We start from the raw sequence: 12465 nt of genomic DNA, 5'->3' as shown, positions 1-12465 counted from the left end.
ACAAGAAGTATTATCAGAAATGGAATTTGTTTTAGAATTAACTTTATTATTGTTTTCTATCAAACTAGTGTAGAGATTTTGAGAACGCATCTTTTTCTTTGTGAATTAATTGGTACTTGCTTCAGTATTACTGCTGCAATCTTTTAACCGATACCCACTCACTCACCCATTTAACAACTGTATAACTACTGAACTGCCTATTGAATGCAGTTTGTTTTTCATCTTAGATTTATTTATGAAACTGAACATCACAATGGTATAGCAGAATTGCTGGAAATTTTGGGAAGGTGAGTACTGCAGTTATTATACTCACACACATCTTAATAGGCATAATGCTACTATTAGTAGGGACTCTTGCTATTTAAAAACTACTTTGTGCCAATGTGCTGCTCCTTCTCAAAAAGAACTGAAACTTATTGCTATTATGTCTGTCATACGAAAGTGAGCACATCATTTTGATTGTGCACGTACCTTAGCTGAACAGCACTCATGTAAAAATAGGTTTGTGGTGTGTCTACAGGAAATGTAACTAGGTTGCAGGCACTGTTTCCAACCCTTCTGGTAATGCAATTCAATGTGCTTTGATTGGATTGAATCCAATAGGTTGTCATATTACCCTATTTTGATCTGTATTCTACAGCTAGGTGTAGATAAAATCTTTGAAAGCACCCATGGTAAGATTCAGTAAGAGCAACACACAATTGCATCACATTTCTTGCAAATATAGTGTAAAGGAGGAGTTTTGAAAAACAACTCTCAGAACTTCCCCTCTAAACATTTTTGATTTGTAGCTCTTTAAAACTTGCCCAAAGGGATTCTTAAAACCGGTGAAGAATTGTGTATATTGACTGTGCTGAAAGATATGTAAATTCCTAGTATGGAAGTCCATCTTTATAATGAATGATTTCAGTATAATAGAAGGAAGGGAAGACGGAATATTGTAACTGTTTTTTTTATCTTGGATGTAACACCGATTAATCAAGAGAGAACAGATATCTTAGACATGTCATTTATATCCTTATTATTGTATGTTTCTGGTACACTCAATTTCATTTATGTAATAGTTTTACTAATGGTGTATTAATACATTCATGGTACACTGTATAATGGTGTGTTTTATATACTCTGATATAATTTGACAAATTTGTGTTTTCATAAAATGTTTCTTTATAAAGCCCTTTGTTTCTACAAGTATGAAAAATTGTAAGGGAATTTTTAAACAATGTAGAAGCAGGCATGTTTGAACAAGCTTCTGTAGCTTATTTTCTTTCTCTTTCCTGCAGTATAATTAATGGATTTGCCTTACCATTAAAAGAAGAGCACAAAGTTTTCCTGTTGAAAGTGTTGTTACCTCTGCATAAAGTAAAGCCTCTTAGTGTCTACCATCCACAGGTAATTAATCTTTATCTTGATGAAATATTTGTGGAGATTTTTTTTAATGTGTAAATTTATCAGATTCCTTATTTAGATTCTTCTAGTCAATCTCTTGTCAGTGGTGAATCCTATTGGAATATGTTGAGCATTTGTCAAAAATCTGCATTTGGGTTCTGTATTGATGTTTTCTTGGAATAATGGAAAAGGGATTTTATGGTGCAGTCAGACCTCTTCATTCCTCAAAATTACCTTGTTGGTGCAATAACTTGGGGATCTCAGAGTTTGAACCCCTTTCAGAAAACTAATGCATGAGATTGATCAACAACCTGTTTTCACATCCAGTCATTGTTTAAGCAATGAGCAGTTTGTTCTGAAGTGGGGTTCCATCAATCCATTTTCAATCTCTTGCAGCCTAGCTCTTTCCATAATGCAGTGTTGTACAGGGAGAGAAATTATAGAAGTTGAGGATTGTAACTAAATTATATTTGCCATTAAAGCCATAGAGATCAAGGAGAACATAGCAATGGCCATTTAACAACAGCAAAGGCCATTCGGTGCATCATTCTGGCTTGTTCCAATACACAAACATTGCATCAGGGACTCCTCTTGTCCTTCAGCTAATCTCATTTAGTCTTTTCTAAGAAAGTATCTGGTATTTTCTGTTTTCCCATATCTTCAAAGGTAATCAAGCAGAACTCTAGAATCTGCATTATTTCTCCTCCCTTCTACCTTCCTCTCTGGCCACCTATTTTCCACAAGTCCCAGCAGCACAGACAATTAGGTGCATTGAGCATATAACTACTTCAGTCTATTAATACTCCTATGATCTTTTTCCTCAGTACATATTTATTCAGGTTTTTCAAATCAGTTTTATCTGTTTCAATTAATCCACCACCTTATGAGGAAAATTTCTCTAATCGTTCAGACGCTTCAACTTTTCTGGGGCTTTTTGTCATCTGAGTTTTACCCTCTGAGACATTTAAAGATGGTGCTTAATCCAGTTTTATTAACACACCTTTTTCAAGACCTTTCTCTTAATTTCTGCAACCCTTCTCCATATTTTTCACTAATTTCCATTCTAGGAGTCTTCAAAATGGAGTCATTCCTTGTTGATTTTCGTTGAGCTCGTTGTTGTTGGGGTGTTGTCGATTTGCATATCTAAACTGGGCAAGGGGGGATTTGTGAGGTTTTTTTTGCTGGCAGTAAGAAGGCAAGTCACCGTTTGGTGGTTTGATAAAACAGCTTTAATATGTTGCAGTTAATTTGTTGACCTCTGATTTTTGTTTAGCTGGCGTACTGTGTGGTGCAATTCCTAGAGAAAGACAGCACTCTCACAGAACCTGTGAGTTTATTTTCATTTCCTTGCAATAAAACGCTGTGATTCCGCACTTTTGATTTCTGAAACTAGATCACGGTTACTGTAGTGTCTGTTTTGTAACCTTCTCAAAATATTTTTGTATTCAGAACAAATTCCAAATATTTTTCTGAAAGGCCAAGTGAGTAAATTCCCAAAATAATACACCTTTTAAATGTTTACGTTGATATATCTTATATATCATTGTAAATTGAAACTAAACCGTTGGCCTGTTTTCCTATTATTATAATAATGATGATATGCTTTTAAAAAATATAGTAGAATTAAAACAAAGGGCATAAACTCTGAAAATTGTTTTGTGTTTTATGCATTCATTTCAAATTTTAATGGGGGGGGCCCATTAGTCCTGTTGTAATGTAGTGTGTGAAAATTGATAGGAAATGTGTTTTGATTGATGAATCAAACATTTAAGTAAACAATCGTTTTCTAATTCCACTTATAATTTTCATGGTAAATTGAAAATTTGGTCATAAGTCAGTTTTCCTGTTCAACCAAATTACCTATATATAACCTATATTTTACACCATTCCGCAATCACTAGCAGATGTGCTAAAAAATATCTTTATTAAAAGATTCATTGTGTTTTAGAATTCTCTTTAGTAATTTAAGTTTCAATTTAAGATGCCCTGATTTTTTCAGGTGGTTATGGCATTGCTTAAGTACTGGCCAAAGACGCACAGTCCAAAGGAAGTGATGTTTCTAAATGAGTTGGAAGAGATTTTAGATGTCATTGAACCATCAGAATTTGTAAAGGTCATGGAACCACTGTTTCGACAGTTGGCTAAATGCGTTTCTAGTCCACATTTTCAGGTGAGGAGTAAGTTTGTTCAATAAAAATGAAAATCCTTTTATAATTCTGTATGCTTGGCATAAATGACTTTTTAGGAGTAAAAATTCAAGAGGTGGTCAAACCATGAAGCAGATCAAAGACCATTTTTAATTTTAAATAAGGGAAAGATTTGTAATTGTTCCGTCCATCTCTAATCTATTTTGCAGTGAAATGCTTTCAGCTAACATGAATAAGCATCATTGTACAGTTAAATTGTTTTTTTGCTGTTTTTATTATGTTAATTTCTGATCAGACTTTCTTTGATACAGGTGGCAGAGAGAGCCCTGTATTATTGGAATAATGAGTACATTATGAGTCTAATCAGCGACAACGCAGCCAAGATCTTGCCTATTATGTTCCCGTCCCTTTACCGTAATTCAAAGACTCATTGGAACAAGTAAGAGGAATACAATGTGCTATTTCATAGTCTTTCACATTAATTTTGTGAAAGACTTGTTCTCTTTTTCTTCTTTTTCCATTGTCTTATGATTAAATGTAGTTGAATGAACGGTTAGGAAGAGGAGAATATGAACACCGAGAAAGGTTTAGGATAACCTAATTTCTTGAAATAGACATTTAAACGTAAAGTTCCAGGTTGAGCATTCCAAATAATTATAACCTGAAATTGTGTTTCATACAAAAAATATATATACAAAAGGACCATTTCCAAGTTATGTCTGCTTGGGCTGCTACAGCAGTTTTGTCTTTGCATGAGTCTTTAATAATAATAATAATAATCCTTGCATTTGATACAGCGCTTTTCACGTCGGGAGGACGTCCCAAAGCGCTTGGGCCAAATGATTTGCATATTTTTGTATTTGGTAAAAATTAAGACATTTCACAGAATCTTCAAAAATAGCATGTTAGAAATATAGCAATAAAATCCTCAACTAAAGTTGGAGGATTCTATTCCAGATGTACTATCTTAAGAATCTGTTACTTGGTAGCTATTTCAATATGCAGTTTATGCCCAAAATGTGCTTCAACGAAACTTACTCTGAATATTTAATTGTGCAGCTAATAGTTTTATCTGGCACAATTTTGAACAGTTCCAGTAATGTAAGCTTTTAACTTTATTTAAGACTACTTTGAGTTAACGGAATTTATTTAGATTTCTTAAAATACTTTACGTAGGCAAGTGTTGACTATATTTAGGATTTCTGTTTTTCAGTTACCCCCCGATAAAATACCCCAATACGATAAAGGAAATCTATGTTTATCCAATAAACACCACAAAACCCTGTAAATGGTTACCTGTCCTGACGCGTATTGCGCATGTGTGAGGGTGCTTCTCTACTCAATATGTGCAGGAACTGACTCTGGTGACACATATTACAGGAAGGAGTCAGAACTACACATTGTTTGACATTAAGTGTCCTGAGACATGTTTCAGAACTCCCCATCTCCAAGGAAGTCCAGTCCCAGTGAGTTAACAACAGTACCCCCGGCTTCTTATGAATTCTTGTCCATACCTCACTTATTTATATCCAATTTGGATTATAATTTTCAAAAACATTAAAGTGTTTGTAATTACTTGTGACTAATTACGTGGAAGAAGGTACTATTCAAAGCTTGAATGATTGACAACTAATCAATATTTTATGAATAGGACTATCCATGGATTGATCTATAATGCTCTCAAACTCTTTATGGAGATGAATCAGAAACTATTTGATGACTGCACCCAACAGTTTAAGGCAGAAAGACAAAAGTAAGTTGAATCTTGTATATATGAAAATATCCAGATTGATGAGAAAGAACATGTATTTTTATAATGCTTCACACCCAAATGGCTCGAATCGGGTCAAAGGAAAATACTTTCAAGTCTAGGTATAACAATTCTGAACAGTATTATAAACCTGTGACTATTCACAATAGTGTACCAGTATGTACATGTAGCAGAATATTTGATAACATTTAACAGTTAACATTTTCATGGCCATTGTGCCCCAACAGTAAGAATTGTATTGAAAATTGTTAGACAAAGAAAACCCCACACCATAGAAGTTTACTTTAAAATGTAGGGGAAAGAGATAGCTATTGTACAAAAAATATGGGGAAAACAATTGTTCAACTGTTTTATGACTCGAGGCCTTCAAACTGTGGTCTTTTATTCTCTAGGGAGAAAGCAAAATTGAAAGAACGTGAAGAAGCTTGGCTCAAAATAGAGAATCTAGCCAAAGCAAATCCACAGGTATGCTTGCACTATTGATCTTAAGTTTCTTTTTTACAAACAGTTACATGTAGAAATACATGTGAGTGTTTTAGGATTGGGGGTGGGAGGAATTCCTTTGATTGGGTTTGAGGAGAACATTTATTGAAGAGTACCTTCCTGTGATATTGTTGGCCATGAAGTTCATTGATACTGACACTGAATGTAGAATATAAAGGAACCTTCCTTTGTGTTGGCACTGACATCCTTCTCCTTCATGTGCACACAAGAGCACTCAACAATTTTTAAATTAACATGGTCATTTACTTAATTCAGATGCTAGTTCTTATCATAAATTGTTCGGTTGTAAATGTCACTAAACACTCATGCACTTCAACTAGGGATAATAATAATAATAATCCTTGAATTTGAAATAGCGCTTTTCACGTCGGAAGGACGTCCCAAAGCGCTTCACAGAATACACTGTAAAGTGAATTGACTGTATATTTGTGGGCGAACGCTGCAGCCAATTGCGCACAGCAATGTCCCACAAACAGTCGTAGATTGAAAATGACCAATTTATTATTGTTTTTGGTTTTTGGAGAGATTATTATTGGGCTCTGTGTGGAGTAAGGAAACTTGCTCAAGGTTTCGCCCTGACCTGCCTGGAATTGAACTCAGGTCTCTCGCTTGCAAAGCGAGTGCTCTAACCACTGAGCTACAGGACTCCACAAGGATGCTAAATACTTCCTCCAAACATCTTTTGTGTTTCTTTTGGAAGTATGCAGAGCAGAAAAATGTGCATTCGATTTGTTAGACTCACTTCAATATTTAACAGATTTTCAACAGCTTAAAAAGCTATGACTTCTCTGTTATTTTTGAAAATATGTACACTAAAAACTGTACATGCATGTGTACATTTTTTCCTCAAATACTGAAGTGTCACCACAAATTCAAATTGCTTTGTTATTGTAATCAAACTTCATAAGTGACTTCCTTTCATCAGACGCTGAGTTCCTTGGGAAACTGGCCATCCTGGGAATTGTCTATGTGTCCTGTCTCCAAAAATCAGGTAGGGACTTCTGTCAAAAGGTACCAATATCTTAAGCTTTGTGACATTTCCCCAATAGCCCATTGAATAAATGAAATGTCTACATTAATGCTCGTTATATGGACACAGTGAGAACTCTCCTTGATGCAGAAGGTAACTCGACACTGCTAACTGCTTCTGTGTTAAAGTGGTGGATGACAAATGGGTTATCAGAGAAAATACAATTTAAAAAAATATTCGGTCTAAAGCTGAGTATCCAAAGCAACCTAAGTATTTTATCATCAACCGTCTTTGCTTTTTTTNAACCTTATTTTATATGCAAATTTTAAAATAGAATGGCTAAGAGTACAGGAAGCTGTGGTTGAAGCAAAAAGCATCAATGTATTTAAATGGAAACCTGATGCATACATAAGGGAGAGGGAACCAGAAGTGTATGGGAGACAGGAATAGGAGAGGTGGAGGCTTGTGTGGTGTATAAACACCAAACTGACAGCTGCACAGCAAGATGAGCATAGATTGTTTCTTTCAGTTGTACTGTTTTCCAGTAAATATAATAGACCAGTTGTATTGTTGTAACAGTAAGCACTTCTGATATGTAGGGTGTACGTTTTTGAAAAAAGACTAGATTACTTGTACTGTTTCTTTAAAAAGCATTTATTGCTAAAACGTCCCAAGGAATTTGAAGATTAAAATAATGAGAAATAATTCACAAAAATAAAATTCTTACTTGTTTGTCATACCAAATCAAAAGACGCATTGTATAAGCTTTTACGGCAGTAATTTAACCGTGCCATTCAAACTATGGGATATGGCGAAATTACTGAGTTATTAGTGAGAACAATTTGATCTTTCAGTTGCACTTATCATTTGAGTTTAGAATACAACAGTACATGGAGCTCAATCTAATTTCTCTTTCAGTATCAGCTTTTTGTTGAGCCAAGTGGCATGAATAGTCCAGTTGCTATGGAAACAGACGGTCCCTTGATAGAGGATATCCAGTTGATCAGAAAGGCAGTGGAAGACCAGGCTACTCAGGTACAAGATGGCTTCAAAGCTACCACTATTGCAGTTGCTCAGTTTATTTCAGTTAATTCTTTCAACACTGAGCCATGGCTTCCTGCTAGGTAAACCAAGTACATTGATTCCGCCTGAGAACATATACTGTTAACAACATCCTATTGGCAACCAAGAAGAATACGATACATATTCTGCAATATTCTGAGCTTCTCTTACAAATTATGTGGCAAACTATTTCTGAGCAGCACTGATGGAAGTCCAGGAGGAAGTTGTAGAGCAGTTTGCCAGTCTAAAGTCACAAAAGCAAGGACAAAGTTATTTGAGGGATTCTCAGCCTTTGAAAGTGCCACTAAAACCTAATTGTATAATCTCACCATGTTCTTCTACAGTCACATTGTATACACATGTGACAAGCAGATCAGTAATTACCAAGTTAAAATGCTATTTGAATCAGTGGGGTTATAATAATTATTCTAGCATATGAAAGAAAGTATGAGGTTTCTGTATTCATTTTAACAATGCAAGGTTTTATCAGTTCATTGTGCCCATTCTCAAATATCATTTGGATATTTGATGCAAAGCAATTTTTAGTTAACTTTACTGTCTTGGTAACTTTTTTTTAAAAAAAGAAAAACTTTTGTTTCATTACTTTTGCTTAAAAAAACCTAAGAGGGAATCACATCAATAACCTAGACTGGAATTTGCATGTTTTATATGAGCACATCTTGATAATGACTTGTATTCTTTATTCAGCAGGTGCAGAAAGATATACGAAAGGATCGTCCACTTGTGCGTCGCAAGTCTGAGCTGCCTCAGGACATCTACACAGTTAAGGCCTTGGAATCCCATCGCCGGGCTGAGGAGATTATATCTGCTCATGACGGGCATTAGGCTGTTTCAATGGAAGAATATTGTAAAAAGCTGTTCTCTGGACTCAGTCTACTGTAGAAGCTATTATGCTTTGTGCCATACCAATCAGCTATACATTGAGTCAATGCTTTCTGAATCCAGTCCTGTAGGCAATAACTTTACCATGTATGCAGTCAAGCCTTGGTAGTTCAAACAATGGTAAATAGAGTATTGTTCTTTGTACAATCTAGAAAGTTGGAATTAAATTTTGAGTTGTCATATCTGCATTAACCACCTGTGCATAACATTTCTTTGGGATTCTTATTTTTACCCATACCTATGTTAGAAAATAAATGGTATATTTAGTCTAAATTCATTCCTGAGACCGTCATAGTCTGAATTTCCAGTATGTCACCCTTTTTGTATATGACTGCATTCCAGAGCCTAATAATTGGGCTTATCATTGCATCGCCGTTTACTAATAAAAAAAACATTTAAAACCGTTTTGAACTCTAATTACATCCCTAATAAATCTGACAATTGTAAAGAAGGAATTTTTTAAAAAATCTAATTACTCACAAGCAGAATTCTGTACCAAATGACCCAAAAAGTTATCTATATGTTGTGAATACACAAAACTTGTTTGTAACATTGCCTTCAGTTGCCACCAGAGAATGCCATTGCTAGATGCACTGTAAAACTTCCTACAGAATTTAAGCTGAAAAAAAATTGATCCACTTTTTAAAAAAAAAATTGGTGAGAAGCATAACCCGAGTTGAATGTGGTGGCATCCTATGTTTTAGTAATGCACTGCATGGAAATTATATAGAAAGTAAAACAAGAGGAATGATGTGTAGAACATAGACAATTGCAAGGATTATTTGGGAGTAAACTTGATATTGAAAGTAAATCTGATTCAGTTCCCCTTTAAAATATAAAATAATTAGTTTTAATTCCTGTTAGATTGGTTTGAAATTTCTATTTATTCAGACATTTGGCATCTCATTTTATAATTTTATTTTTGAAAAAAAAAGTTCCATACATGTTGTCTGTGTCTTGTATAATCTACGACCGAGTTGAAGGCTCTGATAAAACAATTATTGTACCAAATCAGCTGTGGCAAGAATTCTCAGGGTTGGTAATTCTTGATCCATTCCTTCATCTGCTTAGCGTTTCAATAATGCAACTTTTTTGGTGCTTTTATAATCTGTCTTGTCGGACAATTGACTCCCTGTTTGTTGGTCTGCTTTAACAAATGAACTCTGTTCTGTCCTAAAAGCTAAAGAGCATTTCAAGATGCCTCATGAAGATTGGAAAAATGTGCACTCTTCTAAATAATTAGCACTGGATGTTTAGAAAGCTGTTTGGATGAAGACATAGTATGCTGAATGTGTCCTAACTGCCGGGCACGCATATCTGTCATCAGTTAATTCATCCAGTTTTCAATATTAGTGATCAAAAGGTCAGAGGAAAACCACATATGTATTTGCGCATATTCTCTAAACACTTCATTTAGTTTGGTCAGTCTCTTTGGAGAACTTTAGTGCCATGTTCGCACTTTAGTGGTGCAAACTGCTCATTGGGTTTGTGATGGAAGCTGTTTCACACTGAGAGTATACGTAAACACTATTAAAATTTCTTCATGTTCCCAGCTGTTTACATTATTTTTAAGAGCCTTAGAGCCTTTTTGAGCATAGCATGCAGAAACACCTATAACATTGTAGGGATTTTCAGGGCTGTAAAGAACATTTGAAGGTTGAACCCATATCTTGTAGGATAAACCTTCAAATTTCACAAAACACTTCCTGTTTAACTTGAAAAGTAATGCTTAAAATGAATATACCTACATAATAAGCATGTTGGAAAATTAAATTTTCCTGTAGCTGTTGTTGAAAGTTTTTCTTTCTCTTCACTTTCTCCACACCCCTTCCCTCCCAAACATGCCTTGTGTTCCAGGGCAGTAAGGTGCTTTATGTATGGAATCTTGCTGCAGTGCTTTCTTCATTTGCGTACCATTGTTTGAACTTCCTTCTTACATTGATTAGTAGTTTCTCACATTCATTGGTTTTGGGTGTTCAGTATGTTTGTGTGAGGTGTTCCAGGAGGGTTGTAATTTTATTTTGCCCACTAGAAACTGTATATTGTTTGTGTACAATTCAAAGTATAATACAATCTTTGGCATTGTTCCTAATTTTAACTTATCTAACATTAAAGATTGACACTTGCCAAGTTGCAAGCCCACTTTGAATTACCCTTTTCTCTTCTGTTGAGATTAATCAGCAATTGTTTTGAATTTAATGGCAATTGTTAAGAGGTGATAACGTTTGTTTTCTGAATTTCCAATAAATGTCACGCAGGATGTTGGTGTGGTAAAAGTTACACCAGCTTCAAGCTATTTCCGACATTATGCAGTGCTGGCTACAAGACAGCAATGTCAAGAGATTTGTTTTGTATATTTGTAATACATTGCAGAATACATTTTCTCTCATAGTTTAAAATTCCAAAAAAGGAACCATTTTAAATGCTTAAGACTTTGAAGGGCTGGAGCGATTTCAGGAGGTTTATACGTGTGTTGACTCTGGAGATCAACCAACACAAAGTGCAGATTGTACAGCCAATATAGGAGCAGTTTTATGATCAGTTCCCCCCCCCCCCCAAAAAAAAAATGGAATGCATAGAGTTTAAAGAAAAGGTAATTGCAAACTTGTTCTGGTGATTGTTTTTCTTTGAAAGCAGTTGTTTTGATCGACACCTTTTAAGTTTCTATGTATCCTTTTTTTTAAAAAAAAATGCCCTGTACAAGAGGAATGTCCAGTAATATGACAAGTGACCTTTAGTGTGATACCTATACTAAATGGCTTCGTTTTAATATTGTACATATGTTGTACTTTGTTTTAAGTAGTGTAATATCTAATAAAAAAAAAGTAGATTTCATATTTTGTACAAAATGGTCCTATGTACAGAATAAAAAAAAATTCATAGCAACTACAAAAAGTTGGTAAGTGGCACCGATGTTTTTTTTTCTTTAAGAGAACATTTGCAACCCCCCCCCCCCCCACCCCCCCCCCCCGTTGGCATTAAAACTTGTTGAAATGTCGACTCTTCGCATCGTAACGTTTCGAGTCGCTTCTCCTTTGTGCGTTAACTCATTTATGTCATTTTATGGCTTTATGTCACTCCACTTCTGTGCAAAATCACACACACACACACACACACACAAGTGCTGGGAACTGATCACTCTCTCCCCCCCACACACCCCACCCCCCACCCCCAGGAGAATGATCTTTCCGCCACTGCTGTTCCATGTGATGTTGGAGCGGGCGCTGCAACACACTCTGGTGGTGGTAACTGACGTTCAATCCCCCCCCCCACCTCCCCCTCCCCCTCGTGGAAGGCTCCCGACCCCTCGCGGTGCAAACCGTCGGGGGGAACGGCTGCGGGAGCGACCGCGGGTCGGGATCCGCGACCGGAAGGCGATTCCCATCAACATCTGCTGCCGTCGAGGCGGTCACAAACATATATATATATTGTGTGTGTGTATATATATATTGTGTGTATATATATTGTGTGTGTGTATATATATTTGTGTGTATATATAGTGTGTGTGTATATATATATTGTGTGTGTGTATATATATATTTGTGTGTATATATATTGTGTGTGTGTATATATATTGTGTGTGTGTATATATATTTGTGTGTATATATATATTTGTGTGTATATATAGTGTGTGTGTATATATATTGTGTGTGTGTGTATATATATTGTGTGTGTGTATATTGTGTGTGTATATATATTGTGTGTGTATATATAGTGTG

At 35.5% G+C, this 12465-nt stretch overlaps 1 protein-coding gene across 7 annotated transcripts in view; it reads left to right on the top strand.

The window, feature by feature from the left end:
• The window catches only part of ppp2r5ca (protein phosphatase 2, regulatory subunit B', gamma a), a 46479-nt gene extending 35580 nt beyond the window's left edge, over nt 1-10899 (top strand). For 3 of the 7 annotated variants that reach the window (XM_042337986.1, XM_042337988.1, XM_042337990.1), the window contains 10 exons: nt 228-287; nt 1284-1392; nt 2663-2716; nt 3389-3559; nt 3848-3975; nt 5188-5289; nt 5700-5772; nt 6737-6802; nt 7700-7816; nt 8552-10899. In XM_042337986.1, the coding sequence (XP_042193920.1) occupies nt 228-287; nt 1284-1392; nt 2663-2716; nt 3389-3559; nt 3848-3975; nt 5188-5289; nt 5700-5772; nt 6737-6802; nt 7700-7816; nt 8552-8689 (1018 nt within the window). In that variant the 3' untranslated portion in view covers nt 8690-10899. Of the gene's footprint in view, nt 1-227; nt 288-1283; nt 1393-2662; nt 2717-3388; nt 3560-3847; nt 3976-5187; nt 5294-5699; nt 5773-6736; nt 6803-7699; nt 7817-8551 lie in introns of those variants that run through there. The other 4 variants (XM_042337987.1, XM_042337992.1, XM_042337989.1 and 1 more) reach the window with 3 other exon arrangements.
• Nucleotides 10900-12465: the final 1566 nt, after the last annotated feature.

The sequence above is a fragment of the Callorhinchus milii genome, unplaced genomic scaffold, assembly GCF_018977255.1.
Source record: "Callorhinchus milii isolate IMCB2004 unplaced genomic scaffold, IMCB_Cmil_1.0 Scaffold9, whole genome shotgun sequence".
Taxonomy (NCBI): domain Eukaryota; kingdom Metazoa; phylum Chordata; class Chondrichthyes; order Chimaeriformes; family Callorhinchidae; genus Callorhinchus; species Callorhinchus milii.
Note: the sequence above shows the minus strand (reverse complement) of the source record. Positions and strands in the feature narration are given on the sequence as shown.